The 21,354-nt window shown below is 33.4% G+C and overlaps 1 protein-coding gene across 8 annotated transcripts in view; it reads right to left on the reverse strand.

The window, feature by feature from the left end:
* Positions 1 to 566: 566 nt before the first annotated feature.
* SLC4A7 (solute carrier family 4 member 7) overlaps positions 567 to 21,354 on the reverse strand; it is a 118,828-nt gene continuing 98,040 nt past the window's right edge. For 5 of the 8 annotated variants that reach the window (XM_053599706.1, XM_053599707.1, XM_053599705.1 and 2 more), the window contains 6 exons: positions 19,289 to 19,357; positions 17,678 to 17,851; positions 15,044 to 15,175; positions 12,460 to 12,557; positions 7,568 to 7,675; positions 567 to 4,786 (listed from right to left, as the gene is read on the reverse strand). In XM_053599706.1, coding sequence (XP_053455681.1) covers positions 4,705 to 4,786; positions 7,568 to 7,675; positions 12,460 to 12,557; positions 15,044 to 15,175; positions 17,678 to 17,851; positions 19,289 to 19,357 — 663 coding nt within the window. In that variant the 3' untranslated portion in view covers positions 567 to 4,704. The remainder of the gene's footprint in view (positions 4,787 to 7,567; positions 7,676 to 12,459; positions 12,558 to 15,043; positions 15,176 to 17,677; positions 17,852 to 19,288; positions 19,358 to 21,354) is intronic. The other 3 variants (XM_053599709.1, XM_053599712.1, XM_053599708.1) reach the window with 1 other exon arrangement.

The raw sequence follows: 21,354 nt of genomic DNA on the forward strand, positions 1-21,354 counted from the left end.
TCCTAAAATAAACGCAAACAAAATTTCCAAAACTGTAAGCACATTTACCCATCTGACTTCCAAACATTATAAAATTCATGGTGAGATAACGGAAGCTTTTAGTGCATAAAACACAATAGAAAAGTGTTATACACACACATGCCAGATGGAAAACAATCCAAGACCTGCCATTTGCTATTAAGAAAAGAATTCATAATAAAAACAGCCATTAAATAAATACAAAAAAGAAAAAGCAAGCCTTGAGCCAGTGAGAGGTATTATCATGCAAATCACTGCATATCACACAGCAAAATTTCTAAATAGACATGTCTTAACATAGGGAAAAAAAATGGAACAGCCCTGTTTAAAGGGCTTTAACTTCACTATTCCTGAACTATTGAATATCATTGCAAAAATGCAACTATTTTATTACATTTTTTTCCTCACTGTGTTCTTGTCTTTCTCCCACTGAAACACATCAATATTAGGAGATAGGAAACAGAAATCACTCATTTCCCCATCCATCTCAAGTTGAGAAACAGATGTGGCTCTTCTCATAAAGTATAAAGTAAAGAAAATAGCCAAAAACTAATTAAGTAGACTTTTATTGCTCAATCAACTTCAATAACATCTCCCAAAAAAATAGTTTTCCTCTAATAATTACAAAACAAATTTGAAAGGCAGGATCATTCACATTATAAACTCAGTAGAGACTTGTACTTCATATAAATGAAAAATAACAGTTCTACAATTTAAATGTTTAATTTACTTTGGATTTTATTACAAAAGAAAGTATCAGTGTAATTATAAAAGTCATAAAAATTGGAATTGTACTGTGAAATTACACCAACGTATCAAATATTATATAAATGAACAATAAAATTCAATTTTTGCTTATTTAAAAGTAGTAAACATTAAAAGACAACCTCCCCCCAACCCTGGGAGTGGGGGGGAGACCTTGAATAATAAAGCAACAAAAGAAAAGCCACAACAATAAACTAATCAGTGTGCAAACGTTGAAGTCAATATGTGCTAATTAAATTTAATTTTAAAAATGATCTTTAGATGATTCCATTTCCAATTATGTTTTCCTAAACTTGACATTTTACTTTTTGTAAAGTTAGAAAAAAGACAAAACATTAAAATTACCAAATATTGGGTGGCACCTGTGGCTCAAGGAGTAAGCCGCCAGCCCCATATACCAGAGGTGGTGGGTTCAAAAAACCCAGCCCCAGCCAAAAACTGCAAAAAAAACAAAACAAAAAAAAATTACCAAATATTGCAATTTGAACACTATTTTTAACTTTGTCCTTGACGTCTTTAAATTTACTTTCTAAAAAAATAAATAATTGCTGGAATAAAGCAAAAGACATTTCACATATTTTCACTGCATACGATAACAATGATGTGATCTACATAAATAAATTTAAAACATTAAATTATTTAATATAAACATTTTGAATTACAATGTTATATCAATGGCTTACACATCCGAAATCTGAGCACTTTAAAATAGTATTCACATGTTAAACTGTGGAGCACATTTACAGAACTGATGTACATGATATACTCCTTTAAACAAAGCAAGCTCTTGGTGTTACTTCTCAGTTTCAGAGGGCATTTGTCTTTTACAGAATTTTGAGCCTACATTTGTAAAAAGTAGAAGTTAGAAAGCTGTTATACTCGCACTGTGGAATAAACAGAAATGCTTTTTTCGATAGAGAAAAACAAAAGTTAATAATTTTAAGTGACAAACACATCTGCATTATAATGTATGCATCAGCACATCAAAATTTTGTCCTACACATTTTTACAGAAGACTTGGCAAACATGAACACTGGTACACCAAAGCATTCTTCAACCACCTAAGAGATTTAAGACTAGTAACATTCTCACACACACACAAATATACATAAACACACATGCACACACTTTAGAAAGATGGTGTGCTTCACTTCAGCATATCTAATACTATTAAAGATATACAGAATCATCCTTTTATCATAAGGAAGTCAGTTCATTGTTTTCTCAAAAGCTGCTATTTTAGATTGAAACAGCATTCAGAAGAAAGTAAATTTCAGATGGTCAGCATCAGGATTTATGATAGTTTGTGTACACAGACATCTATAAATAAATAAAACAGGATGGAGAAAAGAATATCCTGAGGTGGCTCTGTGGCCAAGGTATTCAGTAGCACTAAGCTCCATTCTGGAAATCAAGGCATCTAAGAAAGTGTAGAACTATATAAATGAATTTATTTGTAAATGGAATATGTACAGGTTAAATTATTTTGCACCTTGAGGTAAATCAGTACATACAATTACTATTGTTTATATACACCTATTTAAGGCAATATTTAAAAATCAACATATGAAGTAAATTACATTTTTCACTGTCTTGCAAATGAATGCTATTCATGATTGTTATTTTTCAAAAATAGTGGAAGAAATCATAACCACTTAAAACAGGCAGTTAATGACTTAAACATGAGTTACCTTTGCTCTTCAATGGAGTAGTCAGATCAGATCATTTTGTAAGTCAAGTAATCAAAAGAAAGCAGAAACCATTAACAGTAAGAATAGTAAAAACATTTTGGGAGCAAAGTATTTTGCAAGTCATGGTTTTTCTGGCACTGGATAATTACTATACATAATTAAGTAAAATCACAGAGACGCTAAGATCCCAGGTAGTTTTCAGTTTAGATTTTAAAACCATAAGTACAGTTGTTAACCCTTTGATGTCCAGACACAAGGAAATGATATGAGGGAATCCTCTTGTTCAGGTATATCAGAGGAGTTTTAAAAATAGCAGCAAATACTAGCGTCTTTGGAAATGATTATGCCTTTATGCTGCTATGAATAAAAAAATCACTTCGATGGAAGCTCATTAACAATCCTAAGCACCATGAACAATACTCTTATCAATTGCCATCAGTCTAACTCTTCTTTAGGTAGTACCAAATGATGTCAGCCATATTTTCTCAAGAAAAGCAGCTACATTTCCAACCTCTCAGGTGAGGCAGAAGTTGAATCCATCATTGCAACTAAAGTCTCACGATATGGTCTCAGATGAGGAAATTAAAACATTAGTTAAAAAAGAGTTTAGAATAAATTAAAAACACCAGAATTGCTAAAATATCAGCTTTTGGCATTCCTCATGATCCTCAAAACTAAAAGATCAACTCGTTATGCTTTTGTATTTGACTATAAATAATTACAGAAAGCACTGAATTTCACTAAAATTTCATCCTAATATTCATGTCACCATTTTTAATATTTTTGTGGCATCTCAATACTTATTCGATTTGTATAAATTATTCTCTTGCCAAATCAGTTTCATAACCCCATTCATCCAGTCCTACAGGCTCAACAAGAACATTTATTTTATGTGGAGCTAAGAATAAAAGATGACTAAAAACATTAGTTAGAAGTTAAAAATACAGCTCAGAAGAGCAATTAACAATTATTAACACACAACAGGAAGAATGGCATCAATCTGAGCTAAACATAAAATGTCAAATTTCCTTTTAAAACACAAATATGGCAGTGCTTTATATCAAAGATAAAATCTGTTAACTGCTTTCAGATAATGAACATATATGCAAGTGAGCACCACTATTTACATTAACAATTTACTCTATTATTTGTTACCTTTTCAAATGTTTATATAATATTTAAGCATCACATCAATTAAAATAAATAAAACATTAAAATAAAATCACAAGAAACAATCTATTAAATATAATCTACATAATAAAAGACTAATAACAGAAAACACAAGTAATTCTTAATGAAGTAATACTGATCATAAACCCCACATGAGAAAATTCTGACTCCTGATTAATCATACTACTTATAATAGAAAAATAATCAAGAACTTGAACCTGATACAAACCACACCACTAAGACAAAGAGAACAAAGGCAGAAAATGGAATGGGAATTATGAGCTCTAAAAGAATATAAGGATTCAGAAAAAAATGTCTACAAAGGCAACAAAATTTAACTATTGTAAATTGGCATTTTACAGCTTTTAAAATTCATTATTTTATGACTGGTATGGACGCTTAATTATAAAATCATTTGCAATTTTACTTGTTACAATGGAAACTTATATTTAAAAAATCTTCTAAAACACAAAGGTTAAAAACTATAGTTCTTGCTTATAAAGTTTCCATTGTTCTACATTCGTTTCCATGGCCAAGAAAATGCCATCATTTGTGAAACATAATAGACAGCTATAGAAATGAAACACACACAGAGAAAACCCATGACATGTTACCATTTTTCCCACAGCGTTGGCATAAAGACTCCCTGGTTGTCCCATAAAGCATTAATGAAAGTGAAATAGCATCTAAAATTTTTTTAGATATAAAGGAAATAAGATCACTTCAAGTTGGTATGAACTGCAACTGATGAACAAAGAGATTTAAGAAAAGTAGATTGAAAGCATTTCTCCACGTTTCTATTGCAGAATAGAAAAAAAAATTCCAACAGAATAAATATTTGAATAGTAAGAATCATGTACCTCACTTCTAAGAGACCATTTCATTATATACAGAGTCTCCATGGTGCTCATAACAAACTTCAGACGTTACTTTAAAAAAAAAAACAGTAGTCACGTATAAATGGTGTGACATACAATATTGTTATATAGTGACATGATACACACATTATATATGTATATATCTATACATCTCTCTATATATAATTTCTCTTGGTTCAATTCTATACTGAAGTTTCAGCATCCGTGTATTTCTTTCTTGGCTGATCTTCAATATTAATTTTCACACTCACAGGTTTTTCAGGGCTATTTAAAACAAAGAATGAGAATAAATGATTTTTAAATAAAGAAATATTAAATTCTAAATAAGGTCACAAATGAGTACAATACTAAGCCTTTTGAGATGACTATTATCAGGAAACTTAAGTGGAAAGGTATATTTTTTAAATTCTATTTTTTGGCTAGGCATGGTGACTCATACCTGTAATCCCAGCACTTTGGGAGGCCACTGTAGGAGGCTCACTTGAGGCCAGGACTTTGAGACCAGCCTGGGCTATGCAATGAGACCCTGTCTCTACAAAAGGTTTAGAAATTACCCAGGTGTGGTAGAACACTAATGGGAGGCTAAGGCTGGTCTTACGCTTAAGTCCAGACGTTTGAGATCACAGGGAGCTACAAATGTACCACTGCACTCCAACCTGGGCAACAGAGCAATACTGTCTTTAAAAAATATATATTCTGTTTTTTAAAAAACTGCATATGTGGGCGGCGCCTGTGGCTCAGTAAGTAGGGCGCCGGCCCCATATGCCAAGGGTGGCGGGTTCAAACCCAGCCCCAGCCAAACTGCAACCAAAAAATAGCCAGGCGTTGTGGTGGGCGCCTCCCAGCTATTCGGGAGGCTGAGGCAGGAGAATCGCCTAAGCCCAGGAGTTGGAGGTTGCTGTGAGCCGTGTGACACCACGGCACTCTACCGAGGGCAATAAAGTGAAACTCTGTCTCTACAAAAAAAAAAAAAAAAAAAAAACTGCGTATGTTTGCAATAGAAATTTATGTTTTTCTTATAACTAAAGAAGCCTTAGTGTGTGTCACACTTTATGGGGGCAAGACATGATTGCAAGAGGGACTTTACCTAACAATTGCAATCAGTGTAACTGGCTTATTGTACCCTCAATGAATCCCCAACAATAAAAAAAAAAAAAAAAAAAAAGAAGAGGTCCTTAAAACTGGTTAGTATATGACTATATTTATGTAGAACAGGAATATAGCATGTGACCTTTTTTTTTTTTTGGAGACAGAGTCTCACTCTGTCCCCCAGGCTAGAGTGCCAAGGCCTCAGCCTAGCTCACAGCAACCTCAAACTCCTGGGCTCAAGCAATCCTCCTGCTTCAGCCTTCTGAGTAGTTTGGACCACAACCCAGCTAATTTTTTTATTTTTAGTCGAGAAGGAGTCTCAAATTGGTCTGAAACTTCTGAGTTCAAGCAATCCACCCACCTGGAGTGCTGGAATTATATGAATGAGCCACCATGCCTGGCCTTGCATGTGACTGTTATTACACTGACAAGTCCATGTATACATAAATTTTTGTTAATACAGATAAATATCAAATAATTTCCTACAAATTCACAAAACTTTTCTCCCCAAATGGCTAATACACATATTCCATATATTCAAGTTAGTATCAAACACAATGACTCTATGTGTGTGGATTTAATGGATTGATTTAATTGAAACATATGAATGTATGGGTTCTAAAAAAATTTTTCAAAAAGTATGCCTTCTCTTAAAAACTTAAAGAAAGTAAAATACTTTTTTCTGTTAAAGATCATTGCCAAGACATTCTCTTCTTTCCCATGGACTTTTGAATTGCAGGGCAATCAAATGAAAGGGAGAAGTGTTAAGAGATACATTAGTATTATTCTAAGGCCTTTATTTTTATCATAACTATACAACAAACAGAGCCAGGGGTGCTCAGAAGATGTGAAAAATTTATATTAAGAGTAAAAAAGAATATTTAGTAAAATTCTGGCTGCACTGAATATCCAAAATGACAGAGTTTAACTTTAGAACATTTTAAGATTAAAGACTAAATACAGAAGTAAAGAAAGGAAACAGCCTAGCTTTGAAATTAGAACTCAGACGATAAAAAAGAACATATAAGGAAAGAGATCAAGAAGGAAAAAGATTCTGAAAGAAGTTAGGGAAACAACGAACTAAGAAACACAGAAACTAAACAGAAATAGCTATGTGACTGACTGCCTGGACAGGTTCTGATCTGATGCCCCAGCAGAATATATGGACACCTAACATTAGCATCTAGCATAAAGCATACACCAAAGAATTATGTTGAATATAAATGACTGAGGACCCTACAAGACAATGACTCATTTCTTCAGAGAACTAAAGGAAGTAAAGTATCCATCGTTATAAAAAAAGAACCCTCAAGGGCTCAGGCCTTGAAATGAGGGCATTAAAAAGCAAAGGGTCAATGATAATAAATGCAAGGAAAGGGTTATATAATAGTTTTAATATACAGTCCATTATAAACTGAATGGCTTTTGTATCAGTGGATTAAATTTCCTCCAAATATCTTTCAGGAAGATATTTCTTTTTACCTCACCTGAAGAAATGATATACTAAAACTAAACGAAACACAACAAGGAGAACACATGAGCTTTTCTTTTCTCTTGGACAATCAGAAAACATGATTGAGGTAGTGTTCGATTACAGTATTTATTTAATACCTGGCAATTATATATTTCTCTATACAATTTTTGATGTTTTATATATTTTATATATACCGTTATATAAAATTTATTTTTATTATAAAATACCTCAAATTCCTTTTTGAAATAGGCAACTAACTGTAAGCTTAACAATAACAGAACAATGATTACCTAAATCTGATTCCAGCACAATGATGGATGAAAGGAAAAAGGGAAGAAGAAAGGAAGAAGGTTGTTTCTTTTTTTAAGCAAGGAGAATATTAAGTAGATAAATTAAGTTAAATTTAATAGTTTTATGCATAGCTATCCATAAGTAAACTAAAAACTGGCTATATTAGAAAATGCATAAATAGTTATAACTACCTCGTGTTAGATCTGGTTACTTTGGCATTCTCAGTATTCATGGAAAGTGCCTTCCATTGTGCAGTTTTGGCCATTTCATCTGATATGTTAACAACTGAGGGATCAACACTGAAGAACAAATATACTTTTTGGTTAGTATTCAGTACTTGCAAAAGCATTAATATTGTCATTCTTATCATCTATATAATTATTTGCTTTCATCAACTTAAAATTGAGAAAACCCTTGCATGCCCTTAAACAAAGGTCTAGCAAGCTATCAGAATTTTGGAATTCTGTTATCAAGACCTTTTGGAGAATTATATTTTTCTTTATTATCAAAATTAGGGGAATAAAATTAAGTTAGCAAGATTTATTTCTGAAATAAATAAATTCAATCTAATTGGGGCTCTAAGAATGATGCCCTCTGATCATCTTGGTTATAAGTATACTATTGAAATACCATTGAATATATTACATTTAAGAAAAGTAGCTTCAATCGATTAAGAAAACATTTCTAATTAGCATAAATTTAACCTTATCAAATAACCAAAATATGTAAGAAAAATTAAGGTTTAATTTAAAAAATCGTGTTCAACATAGCTTTTACAAATCATTAAAAAGAATGCTGAGCAAAATTAACACGTTAAAATGCAAACCAAAGCTCTCTGAAAATGTTTACACAGATAACATAAAACAGCTTCATAAATACCAATTTTAACTGGCATTCACAAATTTAGTGTCAAAGTATTATTTTATCAAATTTACTAAAATCAAACAACAGAATGCTATCCATTTATTACAGTAAGAGATAAATACAACCATTCTGTGTTTCTATGATAATTACAAAAAATCAAGACCCCAAATCCAATAATGATGAAATCTAGAAATAATTAATTTGGGGCTCAAATTTGTCAGCCATAAATAATACGAAAGTATCATAAAGTTAATAGAAATATATTTGCAATTCCTTTTTCTTCAAAAGAAAAGCATTCATGTAAACGAGCTATAAATAAAATGGTTAAGTAATGTTAAATTAATAATGTGATGGCAGCTATGTAGCAGCCATTTAGAAAGTCCTAACTCTGTTCACACTTAAATTCAGAATGATATTTAAAATTTAAGTCTACAAAGAAGTGTGACATGGGCATTGAGAAGTCTCTATAAATGGCTACTTTACCTTTATCAAATCAATTTTTAAAAAATAAACAAAATTTGAATCCCAAGTTCATAATGGCAGAGCCATCCAACCTGAAACTATGCCTACCCCTGAATAATCATTTATTCACTTGGTTGCCAACTTCGAATAACTGAAGAGAGGAATTCCTGACAAACTCGGTAGCTTCTAAACACCCTCCTCTAAGTCAGAGTGTTTTCCAACCACACGTACTCACTATTAAATTAGAACTGATCAGCACACATGCGCACAGAGGGTAGTAAAGCTCAACAGAATTCAAGTAGGTGGGAGGAGGAAGAAGGGGCAGTCAAAAAACATACCTATCTTGATAACAAGCACACTTACAACCCCAACTCAAGCATTATAAAAGCAGTCCATGTAACAAAAACATTTGTACCCCCATAATATTTGAAATTTAAGAAAAAGAGCTATTCCATTAGTAGAAATTAACAACTTTTTTGAAGAAGATACTGTTTTCCCCCAAAATGAAGCGAGATAGGAAAAACTCAGCCTGCATTTTATATAATAATTTATATATTTATTTTCATATTTTAGAGGACCTTAACAATTTCTAAATGCTTTCATATATTTTCTCATTTGATCTTCATGGCAAGTAATCCAAAGTTATTTAAGATATTTTAATAAAATCCTGCCAAATAGCAAGATAGCTGTTTCCTGGTATTCTTGATGTTAAAATTTTAAGCACAGCAGCACTAATCATGGCTCATGTCAGCACTTAAACAAAAGGAAAACTAGAGATAGCCATTCTTTTTGTTAAATATCAGACAATATGGACTCTACTTATATTTTCAAGGTCCATGTATAAATTAAACTAAGAAAGTAATAAAGCAGGACAGAAATTAAGTGGCCAGGGGGGCATGTACTTTCAGTTTTCCTGAAGGCTACCTTTTCTACCCTCCCCCCAGGAAAGCAACATAGAAATTAAGTGGCAAGTACTCTCAGCAAATTGGCGATACTTACAAATAATAGTGGTAGTTCCTATACTTTTCTTAATAAGTAAATCAATTATATTCATTCATTTAACAAAGATATACAGATCTAGCAAAGCAAAGCAGTATATAACTAGATATATTAAGAGTCTATACTTGACATTTAAAGTATATAAAAATTTGAGGAAAAATCCTGAAAAGTGAAAAGAATGACACCAATAATGAAAATAGTAGCAAGAAGTACAGAGGAAAATTAGTTTATTCATTTATCACAACTAATCACCATGGTCAGGTCCAAATGTGACTTCTATAAAAACTATAAAGAGTAATTTAGGCTCAGCGTCCAAAGCTCAATGGTTAGGGTGCCAGCCACATACACTGGGGCTGGCAGGTTTGAATCCGGCCAGGGCCTGCTAAACAACAATAACAACAACAAAAATAGCCAGGCATTGTGGCAGGTGCCTATAGTTCCAGCTACTTGGGAGGCTGAGGCAAGAGAATCGCTTAAGCCCAAGAGTTTGAGGTTGCGGTATGCTATGACACCACAGCACTCTACCGAGGACAACATAGACTCTGTCTCAAAAATAATAATAATAATAAAATAAATGAATACCAACAAACATTTTCCATCAGCTGTTCAGGAAAGGAAGGAAACTACATACAGTCTAAAATCTATTTCTCTAGATAACAGCTAATCAGAAATGAAACACATAGGGAAATAGGAGTTATATTCATTCTTCTTAGTAAAGAGTAAAGTATCATAAAAATGGAAAAATAAATATCCAATATTCTCCATACTAAAATGAAATCAATATATAAACAATTACATGCTCTTAAGAACCATAAAACACTAATATAAGTCTAGTTGGGGGTAGAAGGAAGCAAGAGTGGGGAGGACAACTGGCAGTAAGAGGGACGGCAGGAGGCTGGATCTCGCCTAATGTGCATATTGTGAGGGTGTATAACATGGCCTGTGGATAAGGGGCTCTTTTACAAACGGAACTTTACCCTGGAAGTGAGAACAATGTAACCTAAAAATTGTACCCCCACATTAATTTAAAATAAAAAAAAAAAAAATAGGAATCAGGTATGCTTATAAATATAGATTGCCAACTTACTAAAACTATAAAAATAATTTGTACTTCCCTCTATATCTTCAGTTCTCAAATTTAAATTTGAATCAACAAAATCACACATGATAAATTATACATGACACATTAATTTTTCCATAATATAAGCCCTCAATACCAATGGTCAAATCATACCTTTGGAAACTAGCAGAGTTATATTGGAAAGCTATCAAAAAATGGATTACTGATACTACATATCTATGGATTTCTGAAAATGTATATTTTCCATCACATATTGAGCCAAGTCCTAATGAAGAACAAAATGGAGAAAACTATACTACTCAGAGGATAAATATATTTTTAGACTCATGCACTGATTTTAAACTTTATGTCATAGAGAGATGCTACAGAACAGAGAACCCAGATGTAAATCCATGTATGCATACTACACTTATCTTTTACAAAGGTGCCAACAACATATAATGAGTAAATGGCGGTCTTATTAATAAATGGTGCCAGGAAAACAGGATATCCATATGCAGAAGAATGCAACTAAACCCTTATCTCTCACAAATTTAAATGAATTAAAGACCTAAATCTAAGACATGAAACCATGAAACTTCTAAAAGAAAAACACTTCAGGACACTGGTCTGGGAAAAGACTTCTGGAGAAATATCACCAAATCACAGGCAACCAAAATAAAATTGGACAAATGGGATTACATTAAGCTGAAAAGCTTCTGCAAAAGAAAGGAAACAATAACAAAGTGAAGAAACAATCCACAGAATGGGAAGAAATATATGTAAAACTAATCATCTGGTGCCAGATTAATAACTAGAATATATAAGGAGCTCTTACAACTCAACAGTAAAAAATAATCTGATTAGGTTCTGAACTCAAAAGAAGACATACAAACGGCCAATAGGGATATGAAAAAAAATGCTCAACGTCATTAGGTATCAGAGAAATGCAAACCAAAACTAAACTACTATGAGATACCATCTCACCCCAGTTAAAGTGTCATTTATCAAAAAGGCAATAATGGGGAGCCGCCTGTGGCTCAAAGAAGTAGGGCACCGGCCCCATATACCAGAGGTGGCAGGTTCAAACCCGGCCCCCGCCCCCGCCAAAAACTACAAAAAAAAAAAAAAAGGCAATCAGGAATGCTGGCAAGGATTTGAAAGAAGGGGAACCTTCATACACTGCTGATGAGAATGTAAATTAGAAGAGAATGGAGATACTTTAAAATAACTAACAGAGTGGAATTGGAATGTTCATGACACAAAGTGATGTTAAATGTCTGAGGTGATAGATACTCCAATAAACCTCAGTTGATTAATTCACACTATGTGCTATAAAGATACACAGCTATTATGTACTCATAATAAAAATAAACTTGTGTGTGGATATGTATTAAACTTTTATTAAGATAGATGGAGTGAAGGAAGACAAGTAAATCTTACTGGCCTGGCATGGAAGTTAGTGTAAAGCTCTGGTCCAAGCCTACCTTTTTTGTTCATTTCCGCCTAGAATCTGGGTGGAAAGCAAGTGAGGGATTTCCCTTTCAAATTGCACATAGTCCTCCTTTAGCTGACACATCAGATACAGATTTTTATCATCTTTTTAAAAACAGAAATCACTAAGGAAAGATGGTGTGGCTTATTCATGCACTTGGCATGTACATAAAATACACTTTACAAAATAAAGTTACATCTCACCTATATTTTAGGGCCTTGACTGGAATTTGCAAGAGACTTCCTCCTTCAAATGGAAGGTGCACAGTATCATCTTCATCTTGAAGCATTCGTTCAGCTTCCTTTAGAGAACATATGTGAAGAGATTACTTTCCCAAAATATTTCCAGAAAGATCAGTTAATATGTAACATCTCAAAGACTTAAAAACGGAAACTGACATTATTTCAATACAACATATCTGCCATGACTAAAAGAATTCATTTTACAATCATGAACATATACTTGTAACATAAAATGAAAACAACCACTTATAAAGATTCATTTTAAAATGGTGTAACTTTCATTTCTATAAGTAAATCATTAATACTATTAAAAAATGAACTATGTACATTCTGATTATCAATTATCATGTAGGTATACAATAAGAGATACAATTTTGTGAAATCTCATGTCTCTCATCACAAAATGAGTAAAACCTCATTTGGACAAAGCAAGGGTTTCTCAACCTCAACAATATTGACACTTAAGGTCTGATGTATCTGTGTTGCAGAAGGAAGTTAAGTGTGTAAAGGTATGTCATAGCATCCCAGGATTTTACCCACTGGATGCCAGCAGCACCCTTCAGTGTGACAATCAAAAATGTCCCAGACATTAAAAATGGTGGGGAAAGGAGGATCACTGCAGGCTGAGAACCACTTAAACAGTGGACATAGAACAAAATTCTAACATGTTAATAATGAGGGTGGTAGATAGGACAGTAGAGGAGAGATTGAGAGCATTCATACTTTTCTTCCTTACTAAAAAAATCCAATTATTTGGAGGTAACAATGTACCCAGATTTAACAGACCAACAAACAAAACCACCCTGTTGGTGGCATGTGGCTCCAACCTGTAATCCTACCACTCTGGGAGGCCTACACAGAAAGATCGCTTGAGCTCAGGAGTTCGAGACAGCCTGAGAAAGTCTTGCTCTTGTCAGAGCAAGCCCCCATCTCCACAAAAAATACAAAACTTAGCTAGGCAGGAGGATCACTTGAACCCAGGAATTTGAAGTTGCAATGAACTATGACACCACTGCTTCTAGCCAAAGCAACAGAGACACTCTGTCTCAAAAAACAAAACAGAAGAAAAACACCCAAACTAAAATCCCCAGCATTCTTGGCAACATAGTCAGAACAGGTAGTGCAAGCAGAACTTAATTAGGTGACATTCAAGAAAGTCTCCCTAAAACACAACAATGAGGTAAAGCACGTTTTGTCTTCTATCTTTCCTTTTCCCTGCCATCTCTAATGATAACAGGATAGCTGGAGTTTGCCAGCCATTCTGCCCCCAAAAAGTGAATTTGAGGAAAACTACATGCTAAGGACAGGACAAAAGTAACAAGGAAACTCTGGTAACTTTGTGGAGCTACAAGACTACATCTCTTGCTTTCAAGAGTTCTTTTTACATGAAAGAATAAATTCTCATGTATAAAAGTCCCTATTACTTTTGGTGTTTGTTATATATATCATTCTCATATAGGAAGTAAGAAACAGGCAATTTGACATAAGTATTTTACAAATGAATTGTATCTTATTTGAAAAAAAATCACTAAAAACTCACACATATTTATATATATAACTTTGAAGGGAAAAGATCTTAATTTTGCCAGGTGTGGGGGCTCACGCCTGTGATCCTAGCACTCTAGGAGGCCAAGGCAGGTAGACTGCCTGAGTTCACAGGTTCGAGACTAGCCTGAGCAAGAGTGAGACCCCAGCTCTAAAAATAGCCAAGCACCTGTAGTCCCAGCTACTCGGAAGGCTGAGACAGGAGAATCGCTTGAGCCTAAGAGTTTGAGATTGCTGTGAGCTATGATTGCACAAACACAAGGGCAACAAAGTGACTGTCTTGAAAAAAAAAATCTTAATTTTAAAATTTTGGAGCCTTAATTCTAATAAATATTCTAATTAGCATCTAATTGAAGAGTTATAAATTTTGTTGAAAAGTAGACATAAAACCAGTAACTTTTTATCTGTGCTTAAATAAGATCATAACATTTAAAAATATTTTACCTTTCTTCTTACTTTCGATTTTCAAACAATATTCTGAATGAGAATATTAAACAAGGTACTACAATCAACAAAAGCATCTATGCTGTATAATGTCTGTATTTTTCCTTCTTATTGACAGTGCCAAGTTGCTTATTGAAAACCAAAACAAAAATCAAATTCAGAATAAAGCACTTGTGTTTAAACCTCAGTATAGGCTGAGCATGGTAGTTTGTGCCTGTAATCCTAACTACTCAGGAGAAATAGAAAGATCATTCCAGCCCAGGAGTTTGAGACCAGCCTGGGTAATATAGCAAGACCTAATCTCAATCAATCTATAAAATAAACAAATCTCAATGTGCAAACTAATGATGGTACATAAAAGTGCATATAAAGATTAAAGCTTATCCCCAATCACTGTATTATATAAATATTCTTATAAATTTTCCATAACTTATTTAACCATTTAAATAGAGAATTCATTTATGATTTCATTCTGAACATGGTATCAGATAGGGAGTACAACCTTCTAGTAACTAGTTATCAAACAAAGAAATGTTGTAAATTTAAGGGTTTTTACCTCTTTCTCTTTTTTCTTTTTGTCATCTTCTTTCTTTTTCTTACTTTCTGGCATGAGATCATCAAGCCAACTAAGTTCTCTTTTAGTAAAACACAAGTCCATAAGCTTGCGTACAAAAACCAATGCAAGAACCTTAAAAAAGAGGGGGAGGAAATTACTAAATGACATAAATTATACCAGTTAAAGAGGAAACAGGTGCTTACTACATTTTATGAATAATTTTAAAATGCCTCATATATTTTACTTAAAAATTATTTATACACCATCTTATTTCATAGGAATTGAGTTACCTATTTATTTTTTTTTAATTTCTGCTCAAAAAAAGCTATAAAGGAGAAAAAAGGTTACAAAGCAGGTTAATTATGCAGAATATCATCAAAAAGATTACTTTTTATAACCTGAAATTTTATATAAGTATATATAATTTTCAAAATATCTTAAGTAATGAATTAGAGTACCTATTCCCAACATCAGTTTTTTACTTTTGTAAGATTACTTACTTACACATTACTTAATATGCTTTTCTTCAACTACTACTGAAGATAAACATGTTTTCAAATGTTGACCAGCCATTCAGATTTCCTATTCTGTTACTTGTTATTTTCTAACCTTTGCCTGTTTTTGTTGGTTTTTATGACTTTCTTTTTTTTTTGACATTTTTTTTTTTATTAAATCATAACTGTATACATTGATATGATCATGGGGTATCATACACTCGCTTCATAAACCATTTGACACATTTTTATCACAGTGGTTAACATAGCCTTTCCGGTGTTATCTCAGTTACTGTGCCAAAACATTTACATTCTACCTTTACCAAGTTGGTTTTTATGACTTTCGTTTATGAATTTATAAGAGTTCTATGTGGTTTAGATGGAAACCCTTTATCTGCCTTGTGTGTTAGAAATATTTTCTCCCAGTTCACAATCTGATTTCACTGTCTTTGATACTCTTTGAACATACAACAAAACATTTAATTATCATGTGGTCAAATATAGCATTATCTTTCTCGTATATTTGGGTTTTTCTATCTTTGTAAAGTTATGCCCAATCATTGGATTACATAAATACTCTTACAAGTTTTCTACTACAACTTATTTTAACATTTAAATCATGAATTTTTGTTGAAAAGTAAACATAAAACCAGTAACTTTTTATCTGAACACAGTCCCAGATAGGAAGTAGAACCTCCTAATAGATACATTTTTTTTTTTTTTTTTTTTTTTTTTGAGACAGAGTCTCAAGCTGTCGTCCTGGGTAGAGTGCTGTGGCATCACAGCTCACAGCAGCCTCCAACTCTTGGGCTCAAGCAATTCTCCTGCCTCCGCCTCCCAAGTAGTTGGGATTACAGGCACCTGCCACAACGCCCAGCTATTTTTTGGTCACAGCCATCATTGTTGTTTGGCGGGCCCAGGCTGGATTGGAACCCACCAGCTAGGTAGGGTGTACGTGGCTGGTGCCTTAGCCGCTTGAGCCACAAGCGCCAAGTCTCCTAGTAGACAAATTTTCAATACTATGTACTAAGTTTTCCCATAGAAATAAAATACCACCTTTAATGAAATATTCTACTTATGGTATTCAAGTGATAAAATTCCAAAATTCAGATAAATTTCTGGACTCATCGGTTTATTTTTCTTATCCATCTGCTTATTCCTATGCCAACTCCATATTTTGCTAGCTACACTGACTTGATGGCAATTTTTAAATATCTGGTTTCAAAACAGTATAGTATCATCAGAGAAAAAGTCAAGTAGATGGCAAAGTCCCACAACCCCACCACTAGGCAAGAAGCTTGCTTCATTATAATTCTTGTTATTCTCTGGTATTTTTACTCTATTTTAATACATATATAATTTGCATATGGTAAAGCAGAAAAATAGCATGTGTACAGTTTGATGATTTTGACAAATAAATATATATTTATGTAATCCACACCCAAACAAAATAAATATTTCTACCAACCATGTTGTTGTAGGTCTGGCATTCATTTTTCTCTGTAAGTTTTGAAATTATTTATCCAGTTCATGATGACACTGTCCCCCAATTCAATACATACACTGAAATAAAACTCCAGTAAAATCCATATTTGGTACTATATTACATTTAAATGCTATTTTTTAGATAATTGAAATTTTTATGATACTAAGTCTTCATAACAAGGAACATGGTATTTGTTGAGATATTATTTTACATTATTTAATATTATTTTTATTTTTTGGTTTTGGGGTTTTTTTTGAGTCAGAGTCTCACTCTGTTTGTTGCCTATGCTAGAGGGCCTCAGCATCAGCCTAGCTCACAGCAACCTGAAAGTCACAGGTGGAGTATTCCATTAAAGAACCATGTTTTTGTTGCTTTGCTTTTTACATTTGAGTATTATATTTGTTTCATAAATATCCTAAAACCTGAAGTTGTTGAAAATACAAAACAGTTCAATGGGCTAAGGACTAAAAACAAAACAAACATTTAGAGAATAAGACAATTCGGACAGATAAACAACTGGTTTATACCTAGAGACAGCTAATCCACATCTTCAAACACCTTAAAATGGACTAATACGTTTCATATTAATGAATAAGTTAGTATAAAAATATACAAAAATGTTGTGAATTAGTGACAAAATAAGTCTGAACTTACCATCATGGGAAAAACTACTGCAGCAGCTGAAGCTTTTATCACCCACAAGAGAACCAGACAAGTAAGCTGAATGACTGTGAAAATATGGACCTTCCAGAGAGGCACATAACGGAGGTATATCAAATCAGGCTGATGCTTAGCAGGCATTCCAAATAATTTTATACGGTCAAAAAACTGTATAAAATGGAAAACAATAAAGAAAAAAGTTTTCAATAAAATATCATTCTTGCTATATAGTTGAAGAAATTATACTCAACTCAGAGTTTTGTGCATTAAACTATAACTTTCTTAATATGTTCTGGTACCAGAAGAATGTTTCAGCAAAGAATCTCTGAATCCAATGAAAGGGGAAAGAAAAAAATCAAGGCAATCACTTTAACTACAGCAACTAATTTAATCAGAAAACTCAAGGCAAATGATTAAATTTGGGAGATTAAAATACTTAGATAAATTTATCTGCTATAATCAAATACAATCATTTAATCTCTTTGACCTTGTTTTCTAATATGTACAATTAAAGAACAATAACCTGAATTACTTCTAAGGCTCTTTCCAAGTCTAACATCAGAAAATAACCTGAAGTTAACAATTACCAATTCTTCACTCATGGAAGATAAAACTATGAACAAATTTCTTGCTCTTTTTTGAGCTTTAATTTCCTCATTTACAAATTAGGGTAAGATTAGCCTTTTCATCCCCCAAAACTATTGTAAAAGTCAAGTGAGATAATAAAATAATTTTCTGACCAACAGAGAGTAGTTCCTGGATGGTGTTGAAAATATAAAGATCCTGTCTTTAAGAATCCTTGTCAGCCTCTTGGCCATGACTTGGCAACTTTAGACAACATGCTTTTCACAGTGAGAGGTGGCCAGGTGGTGTTAACTGTGTTATATGATCCAAATGTTCTATACTAAAATTTGATTCATATAAATCTTAGCAAGTTTTGTCAGGTTTTTTTTCCAGAAACTATTATAAGTAAAACAAAACAAAGTAGTGACGTCGCTGGGTTCTAACCTGGACTTCATTACTTCCTTAGCTAATAAACGTCAAGTCGTTCCTCTACTTCTCTGTTCCTAATTTACAAAATAAGAATTTCTTCCTTTCCTCTCTCCAAAAAGGTGTTTTCAGGCTCACAAAATGATTTACATGCAAGGCTTTATGAACTATACTGTGCCACACAAATGAAAGGTCTTACACCATTTTTATAAGAAACTAACATCTACCTATTCAAGTACTGAAAAATAAATAAATAAATAAAAGTACTGTAACTGCTGTTCTACATGCCAGACATAGCACTTTTTCCCCATTGCAATCTTTCAGATCCTCCCTCTCACTCTCCTTGTCTTTATTGACTGAGTTACAGTGCCTTACAATGTCTTTAATTAAAAACAGGTATGGACCAGAACCATTATCAGTTCGTGATCTTATTCTCTGGGGGTAAAATATGGAGTAAGCAATTATCACTTGGAAAATGTGATTTGAAGTCACCAGTGAAAAAACTAACATGTCCCGAAATATCAAAGTGTTGAGAATAATCATTATCATCATTAAAACAAATATTGCAAATTTAAAGTTTAAGTTCTACAAAACCATCGAACACTTAAGACTTGCCTGGATTCCTTTTAATGAGGAAACTCCCATATAAAGGAAAACACCATACAGAACAGGCATTGGAATAAACTGTAAGTAAAATAATCACAATTAAAACTTATGAATAACAGGTACACAAAAACATACCAATAAATAATTATGGGGAAAGAATGAAAAGATCCTTCAGTCACAAAGATTAAACCAACCTAACATTTCTATACATAATTGAAAAATTGCTCATTTTCTACATGTTTCTTCCTAAAAAGGGAGTACATTTAGTTGTTAAGAGCATGGGAGCTGCAATCAAGACTACTTGATTTAAAAAGGCAATTAAGGGAAGGGAGGGGGAGGATGGGTGGAGGGAGGGTAATTGGTGGGACCACACCTACAGTGCATCTTACAAGAGTACATGTGGAATTCACTAAATGTAGAATATAAATGTCTTAACACAGTAACTAAGAAAATGCCGTGAAGGCTATGTTAACCAGTTTGATGAAAATATTTCAAATTGTGGCTCAGCGCCTGTGGCTCAAGCGGCTGAGGCACCAGCCACATACACCTGAGCTGGCGGGTTCAAATCCAGCCCAGGCCAGCCAAACAACAATAACGGCTGCAACCCAAAAAATAGCCCAGTGTTGTGGCAGGTGCCTGTAATCCCAGCTACTTGGGAGGTGGAGGCAGGACAATCGCTTCAGCCCAGGAGTTGGAGGTTGCTGTGAGCTGTGATGCCACGCACTCCACCCAGGGTGATGGCTTGAGGCTCTGTCTCCAAAAAAAAGAAAATATTTCAAATTGTATATAAAACCAGCACATTGTACCCCATGATTGCATTAATGTACACAGCTATGATTTAATAAAAAAAAAAAAAAAAATCAAGCAGGCAGGAGAGGGGATACATAAATTCACACCTAATAGGTGCAGTGTGCGCTATCTGGGTGATACGCACAGCTATAAAAAGCAATCCGTGTAACCAAAACATTTGCACACATGTAATAGTCTTGAGTAAAAAAATAAAACTGTTATTCCCAAGAAACAAAAAAATAAAATAAAAGGGCAATTAACTTTTTAATCAAAACTTCACTTTTCTGTGCTTCAGTTTCTATGTCAGATTGCTGTGACTACTAAAGGACTTCAAATACATAAAATGCTCAGAAAAATGCCTGATAAATATCAATCACTCAAAAAACATTAGTCATCATTATTACTATCACCACTTCCTACAGGGACTATTATACATACAGTAGCATTCACTGAATAGAGTAACTGAAATCCACCTCTGAAATAAAGTCCTTATTACTGTGATTGTCATGAGAACCCCAAACTGCCCACCTGGTCCATGGCTAGGCATCCTATAAGAAAGCCTGGCTATTATACTAATAGGCTCCATCCATTTACTCAAAAACCAACACTCCAAGGGAGAGGTCTACAAGGAAAAAAGACTTAAAAACTGCAAAAGAAAACCATATCTGCTACTAACAAACCTAGTCTATCTTGTCTAAGGATCCTGGGAAAAAAAATAATTCATAAACAAAACATATGACAAAAATTGAATGAATATCCTCAGGGAACTTTAAAAAAGTATTTTATCCAAAAAGCAACTACAGAATGCTAGGAAAAAGGAATAATCAGAATGAAAAAAGCTCCTGGAAGTTAATGATATAATTATCAAAAAGAATTTTGTAGTAATAGTTTTGAGAAGACTAACAATCAATGTAGCAATATAAAAAATAGAGAAAACTCTTTAATACTGAGAGGGAGCTGGGATAAGAATGTAAGAACAAATCTACAAGGTCTGAGATCTGTTTAGTTGGAGTTGAAGAAATTTCTAACAGAGACAACAGAAGAAATATACAATGGAATAAAACTCCCACAACTGAAGGCCCAAGTTTCCAGAGTGAACTGACTCACAGAGAAAAATTTTGGTAGCTTCCAGAAAGGGGGAGAAATGATCTCTGTAAAAGTACAAGAATCCAACAGATACCAGACTTCTCATTAGAAAACTGGACTCTAGTAAACAATACAGCAATGACTCTTGACCCAAAGGAAAATTATCTCGAACTTAGAAATGCATATCCAAGTAGTAGGGT

The sequence above is a fragment of the Nycticebus coucang genome, chromosome 8 (assembly GCF_027406575.1).
Source record: "Nycticebus coucang isolate mNycCou1 chromosome 8, mNycCou1.pri, whole genome shotgun sequence".
NCBI classification, from domain to species: domain Eukaryota; kingdom Metazoa; phylum Chordata; class Mammalia; order Primates; family Lorisidae; genus Nycticebus; species Nycticebus coucang.